Source organism: Anarrhichthys ocellatus, unplaced genomic scaffold, assembly GCF_004355925.1.
Source record: "Anarrhichthys ocellatus isolate YVR2014 unplaced genomic scaffold, GSC_Weel_1.0 scaffold44, whole genome shotgun sequence".
NCBI classification, from domain to species: domain Eukaryota; kingdom Metazoa; phylum Chordata; class Actinopteri; order Perciformes; family Anarhichadidae; genus Anarrhichthys; species Anarrhichthys ocellatus.
In genome coordinates, this window is record NW_022280074.1 from 3,563,996 (window position 1) to 3,589,272 (window position 25,277).

The following is a 25,277-nucleotide window of genomic DNA, read 5'->3' on the forward strand; positions in this document are numbered from 1 at the left end:
TATATATATGTATATATGTATATATATAAATCCAGTTACAACCTAAAATAAATCATGAGGACTGATCTTTTATTTATGTATTTATTTTTCTGCGCAAATGAAACATTTCTGTCGCTTGTGGATATCCACGTGCATTCGTAACTTTAAAAAAAAATCTAAACTGTGAACAATAACGCTTTAACCGTGAACCGTGTTCCTCAGCGTGTTCAGGGAGAAGTATCTGCAGGGCTTGGTCTGCTGGCTGAACCTGGATGAGTCGGTGATGCCGGTGATGGCGGCTTTCCTGTCCGGCCTGGGCTTCGAAGGCTCCGACACCTTCCTCTCCATCTTACAGGCCGAGCCACTGCTGTCTGCGGGGGCCACCCCCATCATACAGGTGTTGGTCACTCTCATCACTCATCTATGGTTAGACGGAACAACTGATCATGCTGACAGAAAAATTTGGCTTTTCACTTTATTTGTAATAACATTAATTGAATGTTATTTTACTCCTTTTGCGTCAAAATGATAACCAGCTGTCGCTTTGTATTACAGGATCTGGTGACGTTTTCTGTCAAGGACGGTAAGAATCCTTCGATATATTAATAACTGATCTACTTTATGTTGGTGCAAATTCACATCAGCCTGTTACCTTTTATAACTTTGGTGGTCCGTCATGTACTCAGGCCAATATGACGCCAGGTCGAGGGTTCTCATCCGTCACGTCAGCTGTCTGCTACGAGTCTTTCCACAGCAGCTGGAGGAGTTTGAGGAAACGCTGGGAGAGAGGCTGAGGGAGGGAGGGGAGGAGAGCGAGTAAGTTGTGTTTGGACTGGAAGCATAGACGATGGACATGGTGCCGTTCGTTTGAAATACTTGATGATGATGTGTTTTAAACAGGCGTGTGTCCGACTGTTTTAAACAACGCACTCGCAGTCACACTCGCATTCCAAAGCGATAGCGGGAAGATAAGCTGTGTGGCGTAAACAAGCAGAATATTTCAACTCACACTAACGATCTGTCTGCTTCCATTAGAGAGGAGTCGTCTCGGCGGCTGAGGAGAGAAAGAGGGCGAAAGCTGCGGCGCTACCTCCTCATTGGACTGGCCACCGTTGGCGGGGGAACCGTGATTGGTGATTCTCCCTGATTCAAATGTTTTTGAAAACATTTAATGGACTTTAGAAATTAATAGTATCTTATGTGGAGACTTGATAAGCTAATCCACGGATAATTAAACCACCGTAGAGTGTTAAGACTTTCAGAATAATGCACGAAGACACCGTGCAGTTCAGTGTTTTTTCCCTCTCGATTTTGCATATTGTCTTCTGTGCTGACTGTGCATCTTTGTGCTGTTGCCAGGCGTGACAGGCGGGCTGGCCGCCCCCTTGGTGGCAGCGGGGGCCAGTGCTGTGCTGGGGGCCACAGGGGCCGCTGCTCTGGGCTCAGCCACCGGCATCGCAATCATGGCCTCCCTGTTTGGAGCAGCGGGAGCTGGACTGACCGGTGAGAGGACGACAAGAAGTCATTGTTAGAATGTTCACGGAACTTTATGAAGAAAACACTGTTGTGGTGTTCCCACGACAGTGGTGTTGTGGTGTTCCCGTGTTTCCTCATCTTCTCCACCTGTGTTTCGTCTCCGCCCGTCGTTTCTCCAGGCTACAAGATGAACAAGTGTGTCGGGGCGATAGAGGAGTTTGAGTTCCTGCCGCTGAGCTCCGGGAAGCATCTTCACCTGACCATCGCGGTGACGGGCTGGCTCTGCAGCGGTAAATACAGTAAGTGTGGCTTCCACTGTCTCACTATTGCACAGCTACAAGTACACTGGACATGTTGAATGTGTGCAAATCATTCTATCCCCCCATAGCGGTCTTTACTGTGAAAGTTAAGCCTTTGAAAGGGTTACTTCTGTATTTTTCAAACCACATTTTCACATGTTTCTGTGTCTAAGTGAATGATGGGGACTACAATTATTTTTAATGCGTCCAGTTTCGAGGGATAGCGCTGTAACCGGAAGCCGTGAAATTACCTGCAAGGGCAATTAAGCAACGTCTAAGTAACATTGGCTTCACTAAATGAGCTTGTTGTTGCTCAGATTGTAATTATAAGTGTCTGACAGCATTATGGAAAGCACCCTACAGAGAAATGAAACGTTTCGCTTGATCCGGTCTCTTTAGTTATTGTGCCCAAGTCCCGTTGTGAAATCTGAATATCGGGTATCAACACTCTTTACAGTGTTCTTCCTCTGTGGTGCTCGTTGTCACAGCAACCAGAGGAACACCACCAGTCTGTCAGAGCTTCGCGGCCGCCGGGTCAGGACCAAATTCAGAAATAGTTTTCCATATCAGTATGTTAGACACAAAAAAAAACAGGAAAATAGGTTGAGGTTGAAATATTTACCTTCTAAGTTAGAATAGAATTTTCTTTTTTTTAATGTGTGGAAGATACAAACACTTCTCTCTCAGTTGAACGGCGTTAAAGTGGTGAGGTGGCAGCAAAAAGAAACGAGGGATGAATATTACCGAGACAGAGAGTAGAACATAGACGGGATTGCTGGGCAACAGTTGTGCACTTAATGTTCTAAACCTATACCAGAGTGTCCACGGAAGATTATGCAAACAAACCACTTACGTTTTTGCTTTGGCATAAAACCATGCAGCTCTCTTCCCCCTCTACAAAAAACTCACTTAAAACCTCGGCACCCCCTTCACATACAATGGCTTTAAACACTTCACCCGCAAGTGGCGCTTAGTCGTTTCCTTACGTAAAAAAACAACAACCGCTGTCTTCCAGGTTCGTTCCAGGCCCCGTGGTGCAGCCTGGGAGAGTGGGGCGAGCAGTACTGCCTGGTGTGGGAGTCGCGTTTCCTCAGGGATCTGGGCTCAGCCATGGCCTCCCTGTTGGACGGGCTGGTCAGCATGGTGGCCCAGGAGGCGCTCAAGTACACCGTGCTCTCAGGTTCTGTTCTGAACTACAAACTTGGTTGATTTCGGTTGAACAATCCCTGACTGTGTTATCCAGCCTGTTCTTATTTGTAGTATTGACCCTCACCTGGCTCACGTTGATGTCTTTTTGCACCACCACACTGTCACAGGCATCGTGGCGGCCCTGACGTGGCCCGCGTCGTTGCTGGCGGCGGCCAGCGTCATCGACAACCCCTGGAGCGTTTGTCTGAACCGCTCGGCGGAAGTGGGGAAGCAGCTGGCGCAGGTTTTGAGAAGCAGACAGCAGGTATCGTGTGACCTCTTAACCTCTGTTAAAGCACTGAAGGAAAAACAATCATGCCGGGCTATTTATCTTCCATAACATGTCTTCCTTCAGGACAGTGGAGAGGAAATGTCCAAAATACACTTTTAGATGTTTATTTTACTACTTTTTCTGTTTGAGTCTGTAGATTTCTACTAAATTCACCAAAAGTTACCTCATTTGCATATTTAAATATGAAATTTCAGAAAACTTGAAACTATTCACATGTAGTGTCTTCAAAATGTATGTCATCATTTTACAATACATGTCTTAAATTAGTTTTTGTTCTGATACTCACGAAGTCTTCCATTTCAGTAGCACTTACATACACAAAACGTTCCGGTTACATTCCTATCTTAATTTTTATGGCTCATTTTCTGACTGATAAAAAGAGAAATCCCAAATCCCCTCAGTAAAAACCCTTGAGTTAAATATTAAATTATTAAAATATATATATATATTTTTTTTTTTTACACTAGCACAGATAACGCCATATTTATCATATTTAAACATACAATTTCAGTAAATGTATTATACAAAACATAAATGTCTTAATGTCAGAAATCAACAGGGGAAGTTCCATTTTGACATCTGTTAGTAAAATACAGTTGACCCTATTCACCCTCCCTTACTGTAGTGTACCACAGTGTCGTGTCAGGGTTTGTTCTACACATTCTGTAAAAACACATTATTAACTGCATCAGCTCGACTGGAACCGTGATGTTTCTGTTCGATTTGTCGATTTAGAACGAGACTTTGAATGAAATGCTGAAATATGAGCTCTCGCTCAGACAGAATGGTGAGCCTACGTTAGGCTCCAGAATGGTGCATCTCTTCTCTTTCTCCGTGTGTTTGAAGGGGAAGCGTCCCGTCAGCCTCATAGGGTTCAGTCTCGGGGCCAGAGTGATCTACTACTGTCTACAGGAGCTCGCCAACGACCAAGGTACGAAGACCTTTTAGAGTTTTATGACCGACTGTCCATGGTCTTTGTGAGGAGTCACGGCTTTTAAAAGCCACACTCATCTGATAAGTAGAATTGTTTTGATGACGGCCCTAAATAATATCCATTTAAAAGCGTTTATGCCTTGTGTAATAGAATAATTTTACACAGACAAACCAATTGAGTCCTGTGTTGTTGTGATTCCCCAGGAAGTGAAGGAGTAGTAGAGGATGTAGTCCTCTTGGGGGCCCCTGTGGACGGCTCTGAGAAGGCCTGGGAGAGAATGACCAGGGTAGTGGCTGGAAAAATAGTCAACGGCTACTGCAGGTAATCTGAAACGGCCACGTTTTTATTTATTCTTTTACAGTAAAAGCTTGCAGTGACTTTCATAGTTTCGGTGTACTCATGGTTTAGCCGCTGAAACTACCGCCTGGACAGCAGGAATTGTGATTTAAGCATCTCACGAGTGATTTACTCTCTCGAACTGTCCACTGATCAGAGGGGACTGGCTCCTGGGGTTCTTGTACCGAAGCTCAGCTGCACAACTGTCTGTCGCCGGGCTACAGCCTATCAACATCCAGGATCGGCGTCTAATCAATGTGGATCTCTCCTCCGTGGTGAGTCAGAGCTCACATTTACATCAGGCCCCCGCTAAAGACCCCTTAATGAATAGCTTTCCAAGTGCATGTGAGCTGAAGCTCATTCAACACCTCAAGGTTTTCGCCTCTCGAGGAGAAAAAGCACCTGCAGCAGTGGCCTCAGATACACAAGTATGATACAAGGTGGTCCTTGACTAATCGATGCATAATTATGAAATACATCATTTTATTTAAAAGAGGCAGTGGTATTGCTTAAATAAAATTAGAATATAAGAAGAAAAAAACTAGGTGAAGTATTTGAGAGGTTTAAGGGGAACATTTTAAAAAAGAGAGGTAAAAAGATACGAGACATGTCAGAAGCACCGTACGCTATATGACAGGCCATGTGATGTGAGGGAATAAGAAAACTGAAATCAGACGCCGTCACTTACAAAGCAACGTGTGTCCTTTTTTTAGTCGGCAACAGTAAAACCCATGCTTCTGTCTCCCAGGTGAAAGGTCACTTGGACTACATGCGCCAGATGGACACCATCTTGGTGGCAGTAGGAGTTCCCACCAAGGAAGTCCCAGGGGCCTCCTTTGTGCTTCCAGGGGCCTCCTTTGTGCTTCCAGGGACCTCCTTTGTGCTCCCAGGGGCCTCCTTTGTGCTTCCAGGGACGCTGGACGTTGCTGACAAGACGCCCAGCGAGCAAGAAGCGACTGAGACACGACGGCGAGCGGAGGAGGCTGAGGCGGGGGAAAATGGAGACGTGAGAGAGTCGGCGGAGACGGAGGAGGCGGGTGATGGCTGGGACATCCCTGATATTTCGCACCTGCTGGACTCGTTACATGATGCGGAGTCGGACAGGAACACTTCGCCACGGACTTCTGAGGAGAAGGCAAGCGATGACGACACAGCGTCTGCTCCCGACGCCCCGCTCGGCAGCGCGGAGGACGCCGAGCCTGATAGTGAACACGCATCGTGGAGCTGGGACGATACACACTGGACCACAGAGCACACACACAAACAAAGGCAGCCAGACTTGTAAAGAGCATGTCACTGGGACCGGCTGCTTCCCTGTAAAAAAAAAAAAAAAGCTTGTCTTCTCAAGTTTTCTTTTTTTTCCAGCATCAAAGCTTTTGTTGGAGAACATTTCCGTTCCGTTCTCAACACACTGACCACTGACACGGCAGAGACGGCTGAAGAGCCGGTGCACACTCACAGCCGAGAGTGAAAATCCCCTGAATGAACTGCTTTGACGAACCACAAAATGTTTTTAGACGAATGTATTAATTTAATAGAATTTTTTTTAAATTAAGTACTTTTTTTTTTTTATAAACTGTGAATAGTGTCATTTTTTTAAAGTCACTTTGAGATGTACATGTTACTTGTGTTTTGCAGGTGATATCTCTGTTCCTCTCGCCCTTCTCATCTTCATCCGTTGGCCTGGTTGCTATGGCTATTATTACTGCAATTTAAACTCCATGGGGGGGGGGGGGGGATTCACTGAATGTGTCTTTCTCTGTTCCACCCATGCCAATGTAAAGCGCTGCTTACCACATAGTTTCAAGGTTGTCATTACATTGAATACTGGCACTGATGATCTTCAAGAGTCCCTGGCTTTTGTTTTGGTATCAATAACTCATAATAATTCATGATTGGAGAGAAACACACAATTCAAGGTAGAACAAGGGTGCAGCTTCCTGAATTTCTGTCCATAGACATTTTTTTTTTCTGTGACAATACATGTCTTCAATCACTTCCACACCACAAAACCTGGAACAACAACACATGGGGCGTTTCCATAAATGCTACTCAATCCAGAGTGTCGACCTGATTGGGCAGAAGCAGAGGCAGCTCGACGCCGGCGTGCTCGGCGTCCAGCAGGTTGACCGCGTCGGTGGCGGTGGCGGGAGGGTGCGTGGGGTCGGAGGCCAGTGGGGAGGCGGGGCTGCTGGCGGCGTTCGGCTCCCCGGAGTTGCGGAGGGAGAGCGAGAGCGCCGGCGAGGGTCTCCTGGGCGACTTCGAGGAGCAGCAGGGCAGGAGCCTCCCCAGTGCCCGCTTGAAGTCCCGCATGAACAGCGGGTAGATGATGGGGTTCATGGTGCTGTTGCAGTAGCCCAGCCAGGTGATGGCGTCGAAGAGCGCCAGGGGGACGCACTCACACACCGCCTGGATGAAGACGGCGGAGAGCAATGCAGACGTTAGAAGCGTCAGAAGAATGTAGGGTTAGAAATGTGAAATGTATTCAAATTAAGTGAAATTAATGTAAGACCTCAATGACACACCTTTTAATTATAATAGAATGATAGCGAGAGTTAAATAGAGAAATAAATACAGTACATGTATTCATTTATTGTCCATTATTTAGCCGTTTAAATGCATATTTATTTATTTAACATTTACAGTGCACATTTATTTATTTATTTACTTTAATCAAAACATTTATTTTTAGCTAATTGTGCATATTAATTTAGACTACTGTATTTCTAATTATTTTCACAATTGAATTATTCAAAATGTATTCAAAATGTCTAGTGCACATTTATTTATAATAAACATTTTTTATTGAGCTAATTTTGATTTACTTTCTGTGCCCCTGCGAAATCGTAAAAAAAACCACATAAATAAATTCCAAAATAAAGAGATAAAGACTCAAATACAATATATATATATATATATTTAACATCTAATGTAATCTTTATTTAAATCCCATTACTTCATGTATTTATTTATTTACTTTCCTAGTGCATATTGGGCCCCTATGAATTTGCAATAGCTGAGTCTGAAATCATCACACAAAAAGAAGAAGCCAGATCTTCTCTCTGACTACTCACATGAGCTGTCCATCGCTCTTTTTCCAATATATCGAGCATCTCATTTTCCCTGGGTAGAACTTGAAAGTACATTTGCGTTTGGCTGTTTTAAAACCCCGATCTTGAGCACAACCACTATAGGTTTAGAGAAGGACAGTGAAGGAGGAGGCAGCTGTTAGAGGAGAGCTTCCAATACTATCAAGATGAGACGGGGAGGCGGTGGGAATAAGACAGAAATGGGGGGGGTTGCGTTTCACACACCACATTGAGTGTGAAAAGGAAGGAGAGCGCAGACACAGTCGAGTCTCTGTGCTCTATGTTATGCAGGGGAGAAGCGAGAGGGCACAGATGGGAAATCAAAATGACTGGATCATTGAAAGCTTGAAAAACAGGACAAGTGTCATTACCAATTTAGATTAAGCTGTTTTTCCACATTCATTTAGGCTCGCCGAGGTTTCTCAATGTTTGCCCGCTGACTAATGGGTACTCAGTCCAATCAAATCAAAAAATCAACTTGGGGGGGGGGGGGGAAGAAAAGAATGCCGATTATAAATGGTGCTGTGGTGCGTTGTGTTCTGGGTTTTTGGAGTGAGTCAGCCGCACGAAGCTGAAATGCCAATCTATTTACTCGTTGGATAACTTGGCAGGGCTGTGACGCCAAGGCTGGCCGATACAAAAATAGACCGATATCCAAGTGTGTTTATTCTCTTTCCTTTTCTTTTTTCTTTTGCATTTACTTCACACTGTTTTGGGGCCCACCGCAAATATACATTTGTGAGAAAACTGACCAAAAAAAACCACAGGGTGACTCAGATGTATGGAATAGGACTGAGAGCTATTGCAGAAGAAGAAGAAAAAACAAGCAACCTCAGACTAAAAATGTTGAGGGAAGTTGTTGGGAATCTTTATGGTGGAGAAACACTTGCCCATAGGTGAAGGCAACCTGGAAAGATTGAAGCATTCAAGATTTGTTTGACGCATCAAATGGATGCTAATATGTTGCGTCACCGGTGTGTGTTTATCATTTAAATTGACTACATTTCTGTGCCATATCTGCAGTAGAGTCAGTGTCTGGTCCCTCTCTATACTGACCTGGGCCATGTTGGTGATGAAAAAGGGCAGCCAAGCGCTGAAGAAGAGTCCCAAGAGGACTCCCAAAGTCAGACTGGCCTTCAGTGCCCTCCGACCCTGCCTGTGAGCCAGACGACGCTCGCTGTTCACTGACGGCTGTGGATAGTAGAGAACAAAAGAAAAGGGTTAATCCTAGAATTACATAGAAATATACACTGTAAATCTCCCTTCCCTACATTAGTATTTTGGAAAAGCTTCCCTGTACCCCTTTATGGTCTCTTTGACAAGCTAATTACATAAATTTAACTGTTTAAGTTTGCTTGAAGCTGTCTCATTTTTCTCAAATTAATAAATTAAATTAGGGGAATTGTCAGTAATTGTGGCAAATACGCTTATTTAGCTTTCTTGCTGCGAGTTAGATGTAAAGATTGATAACACCCTCATGTCGGTACTCTAAATATAAAGCTAGCAAGCGGCCAGTTAGCTTGCTAGAAAACCAGCTACCTCTAAAGCTGAAATTGACGTCACATCTCATTTGTATAATCTTCAAAACAACTAAAGTGTAAAAAACACTAGAACAATTTCTTTAATGCCAAGCTAGCTATTTCAACCTCCCTGCAGTCTTTATGCTAAGCTGAGCCAATCACCTGCTGGCTGTAGCCCCATAGCTCATTTTAAACTTCAGTGGGCCAGTCCAAACCAACTTGCAGCCAAATATTGTTGAAACCCACATCCTTTAATAAAAACATTAAGTGGAGATTGTAAAATTCCCAAAGATGGAGAAAAAGATGGAGAATGGAACAAGCTTATACAGAAAAGTTTTGATGAACAAAATAATGAGATGATTTTAAAGCTACATAATAGAGAAAAAAATCTGAAAACTAAATATTAAAGGCGTTTCAAATTCTCCAGAAATTAATTTTGAACTGGCTGGTCTGGTGTGTGCGTGTGTGTGTGTGTGTGTGTGTGTGTGTGTGTGTAAGCGTGGTTTTACTGCAGACAAATGTGACAGACTTTGAGGCTGTGATCCTAACAAATGGGGGCAGCACATCTGACACACTGACTGTACTTTCATCTCCAAGATTTCGGGGCAGGTTTCACTCTTTCACCGGATCTCTCCTTTTCGTTCATAAATGAAGAGCCAAACATTTTTTCAGCTCTCCGTCATGCACTGCAGTGTTGTTATGGATTGTATCTCTTCTGATTCTTTTTACAGCCTGATAATGATGATTAAAGTTATTTGCCATGACAAAAAACAAAGTCATAACTAAATAGCCTCGTTGGATAGGCTGTAAACCTTCACTATGATGAACACTAAGTGGTTTGCTTCAGATATACTTCCAAAATAGGTCAACTCCAAGGTACGTTTATAATTGAGCGCATCAGGACACTCAATAATGTAAAATAACCATCTCAAGGTTTATAATAGCTGCACTTAGATGATATTAAAATGTAAGGAGTGGATTTCAACAGCATAATTGTCATTTTAAGGGCCGGCGTGAGACGTAGGTATGAACAGCATTAGGTAAAAATCTTCAAAATGTCAAGGAAAAGACACGCTTGAGAACTCTCGTAATAGATGGACAACTGCAATTTGGTTATTATCTTTGTGCCACCTGCTCCACTCACAGAATCAACCTTTTCAACTCCTACTCTCATTACAGTCCGCTCCACTTAAAGGCCAGTCTACTATTTTAGCACCACTGCTGACTTCTTTATCTTTGGCTTTCGCTTAGAAATTGCTGTTACCTCACCAGTCTTGGTCAGAACTCAACCTTTAAGTATATATCTACCCTGCCTGGTTTGCTTTACTGCTTGGTCTCTTTTGCTTACCGGTACATTCTGTGACACGGGAGGTTCCTGGTGACTGCAGTCATCTCCGTCCTGGTGAACTTGCCCCGCTGCGACCCCAGGTGAAGGAGGCCTGGAAGGCTCGCCTAAAGAGGGGTGCGGGTGTGGCGGGTTGCTCATTGCCGCGACCCTCTTAGCCTGCCTCCGCGCCGCCAGGAGGATCCGACAGTAAGTGAAGCAAATGGCACTGGAGGGCAGAAAGAACGTGACCACGGACGCCACCAGGGCAAAGGGCAGGGTGACCTGCAGGCGGCACTGGAAGGAAAGCCCCCCTGATGGTGACAGCTGAAAGTAGGATGCTGGGTACAGCGTGTCAGAGTAAGAGCTGATGTTGCCACCGCTGACCCCCGGGGCCGACGCGTGTACACTCCCGTGTCCCAAGCTGTGCCACTTCATCTCGATGGGCAGGAAGGAGGCCAACGCCGCCAAGCCCCAAGCAGCTCCCACCAGGAGCAATGCCCGGGGCGGGGTCATCCTCTGCTTGTAGCGCAGCGGCGAGATAATGAAGAGGTAGCGGTCCAGGCTGATCACGCACAGGTTGAGGATGGACGCGCTGCAGCACATGACGTCGAAGCAGAGCCAAATGGGGCAAAAGGCCGGCCACAGCACCCAGGCCCCGCACAGGACGTTGAGCATGGCCGGCGGCATGACCACCACTGCCACCATCAGGTCAGATAGGAACAGGGACACCAGGAAGCAGTTTGAGGTGCAACGCAAAGAGCGATGGGCGAACACCACAGCGATGAGCAACATGTTGCCACAGACCGTCATGAGGATGATGGCAGTCAGCATGAAGGCAAGCAACCACGGGCCGCTGCCAGTGATGTTCCAAGCACTGGCGGCGGGAGAGCTGATGTTGTAGCTTCCCATGGAGCCAGACAAGTGAGAGTCGGCCACGGTGCTGGTTGGCGACGATCAACGAAACCAGCTCCCGAGGGTTCCTCTTCAGGCGCCACTAGATGTTACACATCTTAGCCAGTTCTCCTTTGCAGACAAAGCTCTCACTTTTGGGACTTTGTTGAATTAAAAAGAAGCCACTGAGGTGTTGAGAAGCCATCCAACCATGTTCCTGTCAAGGTTAACCAGACTCTTCTCCATGGGTAAATATCTCCATCTCCCTTCTAGCAGGAATGCATCCAGGTGCCCTGGGCTTACTTCCACTGCCGCCGGCACAGTGATCAAAATCACCAACACAGTTTCACTCATCTCTCCATGCTGGCCAGCATGTCCCCACCTCATCCACAGCTAAGAGCCAGAATGAGCCATTCGACGGCTGACAGAGGCTTTCGAAAGCAGCATGTCACAGTGATGACAGTCGCTGGAGGAGGGATACACAGAGAGATAAGCCCGACCAGGCATTCGGAACTACTGAAGACGAAGAGAGCAAGGACTAGTTTTCAGAATCGTACCTCACCTCTCAGAAGTGGGATTGCACAGCTTCCTTTACGGAGCCGGGGTCCTTTGCTGCCTTTCTTTCACAAGTCCTTTTCATTCCGGGGAAACAGCAAAAGGGGAGCAGAAACCGACACAAAAGTGCGAAGCAGTCGTTTGTAAGCGGGGCACCGCTCACAAGTGCTCTACAGGTATCATGATCCTTGCAACGCTGCCTTTACATCCCCCCCGCTCCTGTTAATCCCTGTGTCGGCCACTCCAGCGCGCCTCCCAGCCAGAGCGCACAGCCTCTGAGAAGGAGCGTGTCAAAGCAATGAGCTGCTAATGCATAACCATGCCACAAATCACGGCCAAGATATGCTAATTCTTCAGCATGGGAATTGGTGTGGGTGGTCTTTTTCCATGTTTGGTCATGGTGCTTTCACTGAGGTACTATTATGCCATTGTTTTCTAGGCATTAGAAAGATTAGATGTGAATGCATTTCCTCCAATGTGTTCTTTATGTGTACAATTTATAGACACAGTGAGTGTCAGATCTATTAATTAAAGGAGTGATCGATCATATATTTTTTTTCTTTTTTAGAGTAGTAGTAGGAAGGTCCTTTATCTATAAAAAGAAGTCCCCCTCTCTGCCTTTTTCATGTTTTAGTGACTTACAAGACACACTGGATGCGATTAAAGGTGCAATGTGTACGATCTGGCCACATGCTCTGATCGAATATCGGGCCACATGTCACCTCTTCTACTGTGTCAATACAAACGTCATCGTTCAGAAAAAAAAAGAAAAGAAAAAGAGTTGCACCTTCAGTTAGCGTTTAGCGGTGCCAACTGGCATTCAACCAGCGTAAATGCCAGCGCAACAGATGCGAGTTGCTAACGCTACAGCTAACTGCTAACTGAAGCTGCAGCATGCTCTCCTCCCAGCGAAGTCGTCTTCTGGTGTCAGGGACGATGGAAATGAAAATACAAGTCATTTTTCTGCCACTTTGAATTTAAAGGAGACATATTTTGCTAATTTCCAGGTTCATATTAGTATTTTGTTTCTACTAGCACAAGTTTACATGCTTATTATTATTATTTATTTTTCTCATGCTGTCTAACACACACCTGTGTGTCTGAAACGCTCCGTTTTAGCGCCATTCAACAGGGTTGCGTTACTAGGCAACAGCTTGGGTCCATGTTTACTTCCTGTTCTTTCTGATGTCGTTCCCATACGCTGCAACCAGGACACCTATAAAAGAAGGAAGGGTCATTGCGACAGCGTTCTAATTCTGCATTGGTGCCACTTTATTGAAGGCAAGTCCCACTATAACCCGTCACATCGGTGTTGTTTCACCTTTAACTGAAAAGTGCTTCCACAGAATAAAAAAAACAAAGGCATTATGAGATGTTGACTGATATATATATACGTATATATACTGTAAACAGGTCATGGCTCTGTCTGCAGCTGCATATAGCTCAGATTGCTACATCATGAAACATAACCAAAGTATTATGGCTGACCAGACTGCAATCTCAACAACATCCATTTATTTATGGCTCTGATTATAACCGGTTGGACTCAATGACGTTAGTTACGTAAATATACGACTTGACCGTACAATACCTGCAGTTTGCCTCAGTGATTTACATTCATACTTGTCATTTAGCTTGTATTATTGGCTAGCACACACATAATTCATGACAGCCGTTAAGCTAAAGAGACTGTAACATTCGCTGTCACTCACCCACAATGCAGCTTCCTGTCTGTTTCTTTTACACCTTCACGAGGATCATTTCTGACTAACGCTAAAGGTTTTTATCTCCAATTGAATTTAGGATGTCTAAACAGATTTAGCTGGCTAACATTAGCTGAACTAATTTGCACTAAAATAACATTTCATTTTACAATCAGCACTTGAAATAATGAAGTCACTTGCAAATGACAAGGTAGTACAAAGACCATAAAAAAGACCCCAAATACACAATTAAAGTGCTTTTTTACTTCAACAAATCCCCAGCCCTCTCTGTCACGGCAAACAACGTTTGCATTAGAAATTAAAATGTATTTTTAAAGAGAAACTCTTTGCTCACTTTGGCAGCTGCAATCTCAAATGTTACTAATTGTCACATTGAAGAACAAGTATTGGTATAAATGTCCAGTCCTCCTGAATTTACAATATATCAATTATTTATCAATAACAATTTGATGGTTGGTTAGTTATTGATAACACTGTGACCTCATCATGTTCTGTTCTTTGTACGCTTTAAACAAAAAATCTGACCAAATCCTACACATTGCACCTTTAAGCATTTATACTCTACATACTCTACATGTCATGGAAATGTTCTTGTATCGTTCTTGATTTGTTTAATCCTTTTTTGACTTAATGTCTGCATATGCAATCAATTCTTTCGCATTTCATAATTGCACTTAATTTAGACAAATTTATAAAGCTTTGCCTTCATTTTTTCTTTAATTTTCTTGTCAGTGTCAAAAAGTCAAATTGCTTTCGCTGTGACTCATTGTTCAGTGAAACGTTGAAACATGCGAAATGTCAATTAAAACCCACAGATACACGTGGAGCACAAGTCCATCAATAGTAGATTTAGATTAAAGGTCATGAAGTATTTTTTTCTGTGACTCATACATTGGTGAACAAATTCACATTCCCTGCTCTAACAACCCAGAAAACAATAGAGTCACTTCACCTTGTTCTTACATTATTATTTTAAATCCAGATAATTATTCACTTCCCAACCGGAGCGCTTGAATGCTATAATAACATAAAACAAAGGCATTCATGGGGTAAAAATCACTCCAGCGTTTCAATAGCCTTGTCAAATATGAAACATGATGTGCAAAGCTCGTGATTTTCATGCCCCCTCAGGACTGACTGATCTCCTCCATCACTCTGCCCGTCTTCAGATCAGCTGCTGCCAACCCTCTGACCCCCGGCTCACACACACCGAGCCCATCACCTTCTGGGACAGTGTTTTGCTTTACAGAAAACCCACTTTTTCAAAGCTGCATTAACACAAGTTTAAAATCTAGCTGTTATAATGCATTACGTGACTTTTTTTCATTTTTGCACTATTTAGTTCAATATGAAGCAAAAATGAAATGCCGCGGCATCACTTTTTTGTGGTTGTGATCATTTTATTATATATACACACAGACTGTCCTGATCAGGCACATACAATCATACAGAGTCATACTAGGATGGATCGTTCAACAGGGATCTAGCTGTAGAACAGTGCAAATGGCGACTCTCCCACAGGCAAAACAAAAAGTCAAAAGAACAAAAAAACGACAGTCCCCTCGATGACTTGCAGCTACTGCTCCTGTGGATGAAAAAAACAGAAATCAGTTGCATAAACCTGGATTTGAATAAACAAACACAGAGGGGTAGAGATTCCTGTAAGTTGTAAGTTCAAATGTGTTTTGTTGCGCGAACAAACCTTTTCGCTCCTGTGCAGCAGATACGAGGACCTCAGGTCATTCTGACAGTTAGCATACGCCATGCCAAGTCCCGCTGCCGAGCTCAATGAAATCGGCCAACTGTGCCCTACGAAACAAAGCAGGTACTTTATATCTCCTCAAGCACGTCACAGCTTTATTAAAACACAGCAGAGATGGTGTGCGAAATTATTTTCACACTCCTGTTGTGACACCCCCCCCCCCCCCTAATTAACTTTAATATTCACATGCTCTTTTATTTTTATGCTTTTGAGGATGGATGTTGTTGATGCTCGTCGACCAATAAAAGCACTACACACACTCTAAATGATGAATCCACATTGAATAATGTGTTCAGTTAGACGAGACGTGTCAGAGCATCGCTCCTCCAGCTCTGCTCCTCATGCAAAGCTGCAGGATGCAGCACGCCAACTATCCAGTGAAGCTACTTACGTTTGAAGAACAGAACAGACAACACGACTCCTAGCCCCAGCCCAGTGCCTGTGGAAAAAAAAACAGCTACATCATGACATGGATGACAACTTTAATTAACTGTAACATGTACACTGCTGAAATTGACCCATTATGTGAATATTCTGTCTCACACATTAACATTATGTGTATTGTTCTTGAAGGCATAGCTCTGTTGCTTTGTTCAGCACTACTTTCTGGTACACATGGATATAAACATGAAACTCTAGATATTTGAACGTGTACTCTCATACAGTAGGGAGGAGTATTCCCATATTTCCCTCTGAAACCGGTCAATAACGTGGTGTCATTTCTCTCTGTGGTCTTCATACGCAGCCTCCTTTAAAAACGAAGCGGTACCTCACTCCAGTACTGTGTCACTGCTTCGCTTATCAGCAGTGGGTACATAACTGAAGACGTATTTAGCAATATTACATGACCCACTGGTCTATATTATGAGTGATTCATAAAGCTTTAATAAATGAGCTAAACTATATGCAGCTGCTTCCTGTCGCAGCTTCTATATAACGTTAGCTATGCTCGTTGTGGAAAACGGTGGAGATACAAGCTGAGGCAATGGAAAGTTGACATGGTATTAAAATAAACGATGTGTGTGCAAGCCGAATTCAAGAGTGCGCGCTATTGTCTCGTTAAATGTCTTATTTAACGTATTAGCATAATGTGTACTTCATCGATAAGACAGCATCAAATTATCATTTTTTGAAGGGCATTCATACTTCGGGTTATTTTATTTTTGAAAAGCGATATCTAAGAGAAATGCAAATATTTACGGGTGTCGTTCGTGGGAACTTTAATGAAACTACAGAATTAATCGTAGTTTTGTCAATCAAAATAAATAAGTCGTAATTATCTGACTGGTCATTCGGTTGTCCTTTAGGAGCCCTTTACGGCTAACAGTTAGCTAGTTAGCCTCTCGTCCAGTAACCTTACATGACAGCTGTGGACTACAGTGAAAAAGCTGCTGTTTATTTTGTTCATATTCCACGACATTACAATGTCGTTACACGCGCCATACTCTGAGATATTTACCGATTTTAATGGCACCGTCTGCCAAGCATCGGTCCCACTTTCTCCCCAACTCCTTCTCAGACATGCTGAACGTTAGCTTCTCTCTCGAGCTGGAAGCGTCAAACGCAGCTTTGGTGGGTGCTGCGTTCACGTGCTGTCGGAAATGTAGTATTCTTACGATTTGAACGCAGAGGAACGTGAAAAAGTGCAGTGGGTTTATGCCACCAGCGGTAAAGAAAGTCTGATTTCATCGGCTCAATGCTGTTGAGCAAATATATGTTGGAAAAAACACTCCTAAAAAGGTAAAAGCTCCTTTATACCGGTTTACATGAACGTAGCATTACGCCTCTCTTGCAAGCCTCGCGATGCGTTAAAATCGAAGCGGCTTAACGTCGCCATCTTCCGGTAAAACAAAATACAGTAATTCAGCTCCAGTATTTACTTTCTATATGTATAGGTTAAGGCAGATACAAAAAATCCACATCCACCCATTTTTATTGCAAATGTATTTTAAAGTTTCTGAATGAAATTCCGTTTGACACAAATCAGTACAGAGTCATGAGGTCATTACAGCATGTTCACCGTATTAACACCGATTTCCTGAGATGACAATATACAATTTCTGACACATACAACTCGCAAACATTTGATCATCTTTACACAAAAACTTGGCATGTTTTGAAAGTGTTACCATTAAATAAAGTTGCGCCATCAGCTGGGACACCGTGTATATGAATTTTACAAAACAGACTGACAAACGTATCAAATTCATTAAATGATAGACAATCACGTAGAAATGATCCACTGTCACTCCTCAGCAGGCAAACTGTGTGAAACAGCCAAAAGTCATCTCGTTGACAGAGTTATTATCGAGCACGGCCTCTTCAAATGGTGCAGACTACAAGTTGGCTTCTCAATGGACTTCAAGTGAACCCATAGTCGGGGTGGTTATGAGTATTTTACATGTTGTGAGTGTGTGTCAACAGCAAAGGGGCACCAAAGAGGTAGAAACTGTGTCCTTGAAGAGTTTAATGTGTCTTTGGCCACAAACAAAAATAACTCCCCTTTGCTTTTTACTTCCTCTACTCCAGTACGTGCGTGTCTTAGCTCCCACTGAATTCTTGTCAGTGATAACCGAGACACCTCACCTCCTTAAAAGTCACGGTTTATGTGGAATAAACACAACTGCAGTGATAATACACCTACTGTACATATGAAAGCAATAGCTATCATCCAGATATACCTGCAGGTAAATGCATGGGATAGCCAGAATGGGGTGTTTAAGTGGCCTTTGCTACAATAAGAAATAAAAATTGATTTGACTGGATTTCATCTTCTGTAAAAAAAATGTTTTAACAATGTGGTAAATGCAGTAGATCATCAAGAGATCATTAAATCCCATCTCCTGGTCCTGAACGACTTGTTGCCCCGACCACAGTTCACACTGAAGCTGTTCTCATCACTCGTAGGGTCCCGGCTGAGGGCACGGTTCTCGTGCTGGTGCCGGCTGGCTGCTGCTTTCCTCTCTCGCTGTCTTCACAGAGCTCTTGCTGATGACCAGGAGGTCTCGCAGCTCTTTGTTCTCAATCTGAACAGAACAGAATAACCTTCTTTTTTTTTTTTTTTCAGAAAGTGTCCAGATGAAGTTTTGAGAGTATAAAAAAGTTAATCTAAAATCATACAAACATGTACATTGTATTGTATATACACGTATTATTCAATCATGGTATATTTATGGAAAAAGATCCCTTCACCTTACTTAGGAAAGTAAGAGAAATAGCTTCCCAGAAATATGGATTCATAATAAAAAAAAACCAATAATAATTATATATATATTCCTGATTCTGCTGAGGCGCTGTGCTTACCTCCAGCTGAGCGAGTCTCTCTGCAACAGAGCAGTAGTGCTGGTCGTCCACATGCACTGCTCTTCTCATCACCTGGCCCATCTCACATATCCGCTCCACCTGGCTCTGCACCTCCTGGAGAACGGTCAGAAAAAAAACAAGGACGTTTCTCAAACTCAATGCATTTTTTTTTTTCGTTCAAAAAATGAATCCTCAAAGTAAATCCGAACCTACGAAACGGCCGAGAATTTTAAAATGTCAACATGGCGAGCTTACTTTGGCGTGGTTCTCGTGAAGGTGGAGCACGGGTTTGGTGTCCAGCTCCTTCTTCGCCATCATCAGCTGGAGCATCTGCTTGCGGTACCGTCCCATGATCAACTCTAGCGCGTACTGGTGCTCTTCAAGAGATAACCACAGTTCTGCCGAGACAGTCATGAAGAGGGTTAGCAAAGATGTAAAACAGCAGCCATACAATTAGCAGAATATAGTTTATTTTGTACCCTTATTCTCCTGCTGTAGATCCTTGATTTGAGTGTTTTCCTGCGTCAGAAGGACATGGGGCTTGTATTTTGTCAGCTCCTGAATTTCTGAATTGTCTTCTGTGTGCTGAGAGGAGAGAGCATTATGGGGCGAGGGGAGGGAAATTATAAGGAACAGAAAGATGTGTGGCTCTGTTTTAATATTAAATCAGGGGAATATAAAGAAGAAGAATGAAGGGAAATATATGAACTCATATAAGACACCATACTACAAAAGTGGCAAACAAACAAGCAAAGCATTACAACAGAAACTAAGGTGTCATGTAAATATATCAAGTGAAACCTCTGTCAGTGAATGTCACTCCAAACTCCAAGGAATTTAACATTGTCGTGGTTATCTCAAACATGCACATGTACAAAACATGTGAGCGAATCATTTTGAAGATGTTGAAGGATGCTTCGGGTAAACTGGGCACAGAAGTGATCCAACACGCAGAATCTCATCATGATTTCTCCCTGTGTTTTCACGGGAGAGTATTGTGGGAACATCAGAAGAAACATCTGCTAAATTCTACTTCACTTCTAAAGTGATGGGCTAGCAGTGCAGCACTTGAGCGAGGTCTCTCTGTAGCCTGCGTTGAGGTGACATGGGCGTTACTTGTCCTTACCTTGTCTGGAAGGGCATTCCCCACCTCCTTCATGCTCTGCACTCTCTGGCTGAGGGCCCCGGACTGCTCGATCAGTCCCTCGGCGGCCGTGTCGTGCTCTTTCAGCCTCTCGAGAAGGGTCCGGGCATCGCCCAACACTTTTTCCAAAGTGCAGGTCATACTGGAACCTGTCAACTCCCGTCCGCGCGCTACCGTAAACAAGCCACTTCACACTACCAGCTAGAGTGAAAGACCGAGCAGCGTTAGCCAACGTTGGCTATACAGCCTCAGTTAGCCGAGGCAGCTGCAATGCCTTTATAGCCACGTGTCTGATATTGCGGGTCTTCGGAAATATTTGTAGGTACACGGAATAAGTACAGTACATACTAATACTCAATTTGTCCCTCTGTTTTGTTCCAAGTGTTCCATTTCCGTGTGAGACTTGACGCTAACGTCACTTCCGTATCGTCTTAGCCTTTGTCGTTAACGCGAATCGCACATTAACTTAAAGGTATATACCGCCATCTACTGGAGAGATTAGAGGGGCGTTTGACAGCAGTGAGACTGATTTAATAGTTATGCATATCCAAAATATGCTTATGATTCTCAAAACAACACAGCTGTACAGGAGGGGCACAATGTGAAATGGTGAGAGTCCTATCTGGAGAGGACTTAAAGGAAAGGAAATGACAGGAAACTGAGCCTTTCAAATCATAAAAATAGATTCTGTGTTTCAAATATTCCTATTGAAATCGCACAGGCATATCTAACAAAGAGCTAATCATGGTCTGTCATTATTGGATCATCTATACGTTCTTGCCACAGAGAACTTCCATGAAACAGAGTGTTTTGTTTTACTTGGTGTTTTATAAAACTTTCCAATTTTTCTTATGTTGTTAGAGATTTGAAAATTATTCAAATCTATTTGATTTCAGCTATTGAAGTTTAAAGTCATCATTAAAGGAGTGAACAATTGAAATGAGATGTATCGCGGCCTCAAATAACAGATTTGAGTGACATAAAAAGTGCCCGATGGTATACTGTAACATTTCTCAATCGATTTAATTCTTGAACACCCCCCAACCTGCAACGTGTGGCCTCAGAAACTCTATTTCCGGTGACACGGCTCGTTTATATCTTCTTTCTAGCCCAGTTTGATAAAATGCCTAGTCCTGGACATTTCGGGACCGCAATCGGGGTTATTCATCAGCAGCTCCGCGGCAGTGGCCCTTCTCTCCTCTCAGGCACTTTGGACGTCCTCACGTTGTCAAATATCGCGATAACTGCCTGCCTAATCACTACGTAATGTGCCGTGCTGCTTCTAGCGGCGCTGGTGACAGTGCTGAAAGCTGTTGGGGTGAGTTTTTCTTAATTATTCTGTTTTATGGAACATTTCAAACATTCGTTTAAGTTGTGTCAGTAAGACGTTTATATTTTTTATCCAGTGGGTCTTCCAAATTGAACGGGTTGTCCAGCTTTTAGTCATACGCAGAGCTCGGGCCTGGGTGGGGGCAGCCGTGTTTCTCCTCCCCATAAATCACCACACATAAGGACCGAGCTAGCTAACCGCTGTTAGCCACCTAGCATTGTGAACGGCCTCGCGACATTGTTCACGAGACACATAAACCACTATATGTATCTAAAAACGTGTAACATTACAAAAGAGGCACAGCCTTAGTGAAGTGGATGTGTTAAACATCAGTGGCAGACGCGGTAGTCGAGCAGAATCGAGTGCGATCCTTCGCCATAGTTTCTTTGTTGTTCAATCCTCGTACCGTTAGCTTGCCGTTATCGCTGTGTATGTACAGAATAAACTCGGTTACTGTTAATTAACACTACGGACAATATATTTATACCGTGATGAGCTAGTTATAAGTTTACATGGCCCTTGTGATGACTAACATCGGTGGTTAAGGTCCCGTCTGTGCTTCGGCGTCACTTCAGTATCGACCGTTCTCAACTATAAATTGTCTGTTAAATCACATTTCTATCAAAGTACCCGTTGTCGGAGGGAAGAGCACCGCGTTACCCAGATCTACAGAATATGTTTTTATGAGTATGTTTTAAATACATTAATTACTTGTTAAAACACGGGTGTTGAATTGTTTTTGCAAGCCTCAAATGTGTTTCTACGAAGTGTAAACATTTCAGAATAAACTACAAACTATTGAACACGTAGTTATTTTTGGTGGAGCTTGGTATGCTTGTCTCGGGGCACAATAATAACAATTGTTATTTTACTTTCCGTTAACTTTATGCTGAGACTCCAAGGTATGCCACGTACTCTTGATGATACCCCCAAAAAATGCGAGAAAAACGCCAGATGTGCTAACTATTTGAGCTAACTTGTGGCTTAATGACAATGTCGCAGTTGATTCATTTGCATGTAAAAGTCGGAAACGCCCGGGGTATAACTGCTGTTTATGACGTTAGCCGGGATGCTAATCTGTCTGGTTGTTTGTCCACGCAAGGTCATTAAGATGATGTGATCTTTGTTTTATTTTTCTTACTTGACTGTCACCGTGTGCGTTAGTTTGACTAGCAAGCGGTAAAATGGCGAGACGCGGTCCGTCTTCGATTGTTCAGGCACATCGCTTAGAGTTTGACGTGTTGGACATTAAGCTAGCTTAGATGTGACGTTTCTCGATAGCGTTTCGTGCTGCAACGTGTTGGACACGGCCATGTTGGCAGCTCCAGCTGAGTATGGCGGAGTGCTCGGAAGTCACATGGCTGGTACTGTCAGGGCGGTTGTTGTTCGGGCCCAGACTGGGGCTGTTAACGTGAGCGAGACCGGAGACGTTATCGTGGGTTATTAGCCCCTTCGTCGTGACAGTGGTCGTCTGAACGGTCCCTACTCTTTGTTGTTTAATGATTACCGAAATCAACCGTATCCGTATTCCTCGTGCTCATTAGAAAATGCTGACGGCCAATCGGTACCGGTTGTTTAGTGGGTGGACTGTTTTTGTCTCTTCTGTTACTGCGTCACCAAAAGCTAGGAGGAAAAAAGCGAGCAGAAGAACCATCTCCCCCAAGGTTGTTTTCACTGAACAGTCGTCCATAGTCGCTGCTCATAACCTTTAACCCACTTAACCAATCCATCATGTGATAACTGACTTCTTTATTTGTGCTATCACTGCATTATATGGCTTTAGTCCCACTGGGTCTAGTTTTCACCCAAGCCGTGTAAACACTGTAACAAAACACAAATGGTGCTTTGCTTGTTAGTCCCGATATGACAGTTGGATATAAATATCAAGGAGGCACCTTTTTAACAATAGAAAAGGCCCCTTTTCTCCCGTTGGAGTCCTATTTATGCAGTTTTACAACATTATATTTGTACTTTTTGGGAAGTTTGTGAGATGGGAGCCATTGCAACACAGTCACGGCAGAATATATATATATATCATGTGTCCTCGCTTGGCTCACCCAGCTTGTTTTCAAAGCTGTGTATTTAGGTCAACAACACTCTGCTCTAACTTACTGCGTGTCGAACAAAATTGTACAAAATTCATACAACATGGTACACACACAAATGTAATTCATCTTGGTTGGTTGGCCTCACCTGCACACTGAACATAATAAGTGTGCAAACCAGTTGTGAGATGAGTTTTCAAAAAACAAACGGAGGGTCCTTGTCAGAAATGGTGCCATAAATATCATGGTATGAACTGAAAGGTATGCACAAACTGACTCGTTGATCCACAGCTCCCGCTTGCCAGTCAGCTAGCCGGCATTGTGGTCCAGAGGCAACTAAGGAAAACTTTTTTTATTATTGTTATGAGTCTGGGGGCAAAGAATCTAGTATTCTCAAAATATCTTCAAGCCACTGATCCTCATTGTTTTTTCGTTCTTAGTTGGACACTTGGAGCCCTCTGGACTTTTGTCTTTTGCGTTAACCCTAAGAGTTTGATCTGTAAAGTTGTTGTTGTTGTTAATCAACAAAGCGATGTGGAAATTCTGCTCAGCTGACCAAATGTGCTTTCCCCCCCAACAGTATGAAGTGAAACGGAACTGAATTTTTGTACCATCCGCAACTGCTTCAAGTTCAGATCACCACAAGGAAACCGAAGACAAACCTTCCCGAAAACAAGCAAAAGTTGCAACACAGAAGACGCATAGAAAAACAACGGATCACTTCAAGGGTTTTAAAAAAAAAAAAACGCACGAAGAAGCAACCAAATCCTGAAACGACCAAAGAAGACGCACATCAGCCCAATTGAAACCTCGAAGAGAAGCAATCTTGCGCCCAAGCATATTCTGAGAAGACTTAACTGATCTGAAACCAGAAGTTTGTGCCTACTCAACAGCTTTGACAAAGCACACGTCCCAACGCTGCTCCTAGCCCTCCTCATCCTCACCACACCACCGACTCACCACCGGGGTGTGGAGTGGGCTGCTATCTGCTAGTTTTATTTTCTTCCCTCTATCTCTCCCCTTCTCTCTACTCCTCTCACTGTTTTCACTGTAATTTTTTTTTAAGCAGTGTTATTGCACCTGCGTTTGCCTTTTTTTTGTGTTTTTGGCGCTAGATTTCTCCCCTTTTCTTTCGCTTTATGCAACCATCTAGAACTTGTGCCAGAAACCTGTAACGTGCGTGTGTGTGTGTGTGTGTGTGTGTGTTCGTTCAACTGTGTGCGTGAGGAGATCTGCCGGAACTGCCTAGTCAACGAGATCCTGAGAATTACAAGATTCAAGACAACAAATAAAGGTGGGTCTCAGTTTGGTGTTCCCTTCGTAACATGAGTCCTATTATGTTAACAACTATACTTTTTAAGTTGTTTAGTCAACTTATGATTTCATTTTGTCATGTTTTGAATGATTCCCCCCCCCCCCCCCCCCCCCCCCACACACACACACACACACACGCACTGTACGCTGAAAATATCTCCCTGTAAAGGGTTTAAGGGTTGAGAGAAAAAACTGAAAGCGCAAGTTTGGTGGAATTGGTAAATTCCCACTCTGTGCGCATTACCTTAATATACAGATTGGGAACCACTCTCAATTCTGATTTTAGTTGGGCCAGCTGTGCTCATTTTTGGCAGCAATGCAGAGCTTGTTTTCTGTTCTTTTGTCACTGAACCCAAATAACAGTGCGCTTGTCCACTTTTGTCAAAGTCGGACGTTGTTGTAGCAAACAAACACGCGTGCCGCTATTTTTACAATTGCTTTTTATCTAAACTGTATCTGGATTTGTGGCCTCAACAATTATAGTTTGGGGTTCTCAATGTTCAAATGGATACACTGGTTGGCACACCGTCAACCACAGAGACGGATTTATCATTAGTGTGATTTGTAATAAGAGTTGAAAGTTCGATAAGTCAGTGACCTCTACATTGCTATTTGCTCGAGATGGCTGGACTGAACCGCCACCTCCAAACAGTTGAACTGTTTTTTTTATTTAGTGTGACAATTATTTTACTGCCTCCCCACACCTAGCCCGCACCTTTTTTCTTTCTCCTCCTATTGTCGTTTTAAAGTTCTATCATTCTCTGAATTG

General features: G+C 43.5%; 5 protein-coding genes across 14 annotated transcripts in view; 2 read left to right on the forward strand and 3 right to left on the reverse strand.

Annotated features, from left to right (window-relative positions):
* Positions 1-7,086, forward strand: part of tmco4 (transmembrane and coiled-coil domains 4) — an 18,247-nt gene extending 11,161 nt beyond the window's left edge. For both annotated transcript variants that reach the window (XM_031868880.1, XM_031868881.1), the window contains exons 3-14: positions 202-376; positions 535-562; positions 666-795; positions 1,015-1,112; positions 1,339-1,482; positions 1,635-1,754; positions 2,770-2,934; positions 3,071-3,207; positions 4,081-4,165; positions 4,372-4,489; positions 4,662-4,779; positions 5,253-7,086. In XM_031868880.1, the coding sequence (XP_031724740.1) occupies positions 202-376; positions 535-562; positions 666-795; positions 1,015-1,112; positions 1,339-1,482; positions 1,635-1,754; positions 2,770-2,934; positions 3,071-3,207; positions 4,081-4,165; positions 4,372-4,489; positions 4,662-4,779; positions 5,253-5,789 (1,855 nt within the window). In that variant the 3' untranslated portion in view covers positions 5,790-7,086. The remainder of the gene's footprint in view (positions 1-201; positions 377-534; positions 563-665; positions 796-1,014; positions 1,113-1,338; positions 1,483-1,634; positions 1,755-2,769; positions 2,935-3,070; positions 3,208-4,080; positions 4,166-4,371; positions 4,490-4,661; positions 4,780-5,252) is intronic.
* Positions 3,713-12,110, reverse strand: htr6 (5-hydroxytryptamine (serotonin) receptor 6). Its single transcript, XM_031868882.1, has 3 exons — positions 10,462-12,110; positions 8,650-8,784; positions 3,713-6,913 (listed from the first exon to the last, which is right to left on the reverse strand). Exons 1-3 carry the CDS (start codon positions 11,347-11,349, stop codon positions 6,557-6,559), a joined length of 1,380 nt encoding a protein of 459 aa, XP_031724742.1. The 5' UTR covers positions 11,350-12,110; the 3' UTR covers positions 3,713-6,556.
* Positions 12,111-14,985: 2,875 nt separating this feature from the next.
* On the reverse strand, positions 14,986-17,033 carry micos10 (mitochondrial contact site and cristae organizing system subunit 10). The gene is made up of 4 exons (XM_031868931.1): positions 16,832-17,033; positions 15,764-15,811; positions 15,313-15,419; positions 14,986-15,195 (listed from the first exon to the last, which is right to left on the reverse strand). The coding sequence occupies exons 1-4, from the start codon at positions 16,893-16,895 to the stop codon at positions 15,187-15,189; spliced, it is 228 nt and encodes a 75-aa protein (XP_031724791.1). The 5' UTR covers positions 16,896-17,033; the 3' UTR covers positions 14,986-15,186.
* Positions 16,981-20,214, reverse strand: sike1 (suppressor of IKBKE 1). The gene is made up of 5 exons (XM_031868930.1): positions 19,802-20,214; positions 19,155-19,260; positions 18,931-19,073; positions 18,676-18,789; positions 16,981-18,398 (listed from the first exon to the last, which is right to left on the reverse strand). The coding sequence occupies exons 1-5, from the start codon at positions 19,958-19,960 to the stop codon at positions 18,270-18,272; spliced, it is 651 nt and encodes a 216-aa protein (XP_031724790.1). The 5' UTR covers positions 19,961-20,214; the 3' UTR covers positions 16,981-18,269.
* Positions 20,215-21,037: 823 nt separating this feature from the next.
* csde1 (cold shock domain containing E1, RNA-binding) overlaps positions 21,038-25,277 on the forward strand; it is a 15,030-nt gene continuing 10,790 nt past the window's right edge. For all 9 annotated transcript variants that reach the window (XM_031868837.1, XM_031868838.1, XM_031868841.1 and 6 more), the window contains exons 1-2: positions 21,038-21,137; positions 23,775-24,488. The gene's annotated coding sequence lies outside the window, so the exon portion shown is untranslated. The remainder of the gene's footprint in view (positions 21,138-23,774; positions 24,489-25,277) is intronic.

Coding starts and splice junctions, on each gene's coding strand:
- sike1 (XM_031868930.1), bottom strand. CDS start 19,960: ATGACCTGCACTTTGGAAAAAGTGTTGGGCGATGCCCGGACCCTTCTC. Junction 19,074..19,154: donor TCTACAGCAGGAGAATAAGG/GTACAAAATAAA, acceptor CTGTCTCGGCAG/AACTGTGGTTATCTCTTGAA. Junction 18,399..18,675: donor AGAGACTCGCTCAGCTGGAG/GTAAGCACAGCG, acceptor TGTTCTGTTCAG/ATTGAGAACAAAGAGCTGCG.
- htr6 (XM_031868882.1), bottom strand. CDS start 11,349: ATGGGAAGCTACAACATCAGCTCTCCCGCCGCCAGTGCTTGGAACATC. Junction 8,785..10,461: donor CCGTGTCACAGAATGTACCG/GTAAGCAAAAGA, acceptor TACTATCCACAG/CCGTCAGTGAACAGCGAGCG. Junction 6,914..8,649: donor TCATCACCAACATGGCCCAG/GTCAGTATAGAG, acceptor GTCTTCATCCAG/GCGGTGTGTGAGTGCGTCCC.
- micos10 (XM_031868931.1), bottom strand. CDS start 16,895: ATGTCTGAGAAGGAGTTGGGGAGAAAGTGGGACCGATGCTTGGCAGAC. Junction 15,812..16,831: donor AGACGGTGCCATTAAAATCG/GTAAATATCTCA, acceptor TTTTTTCCACAG/GCACTGGGCTGGGGCTAGGA. Junction 15,420..15,763: donor GTCTGTTCTGTTCTTCAAAC/GTAAGTAGCTTC, acceptor TTTGTTTCGTAG/GGCACAGTTGGCCGATTTCA.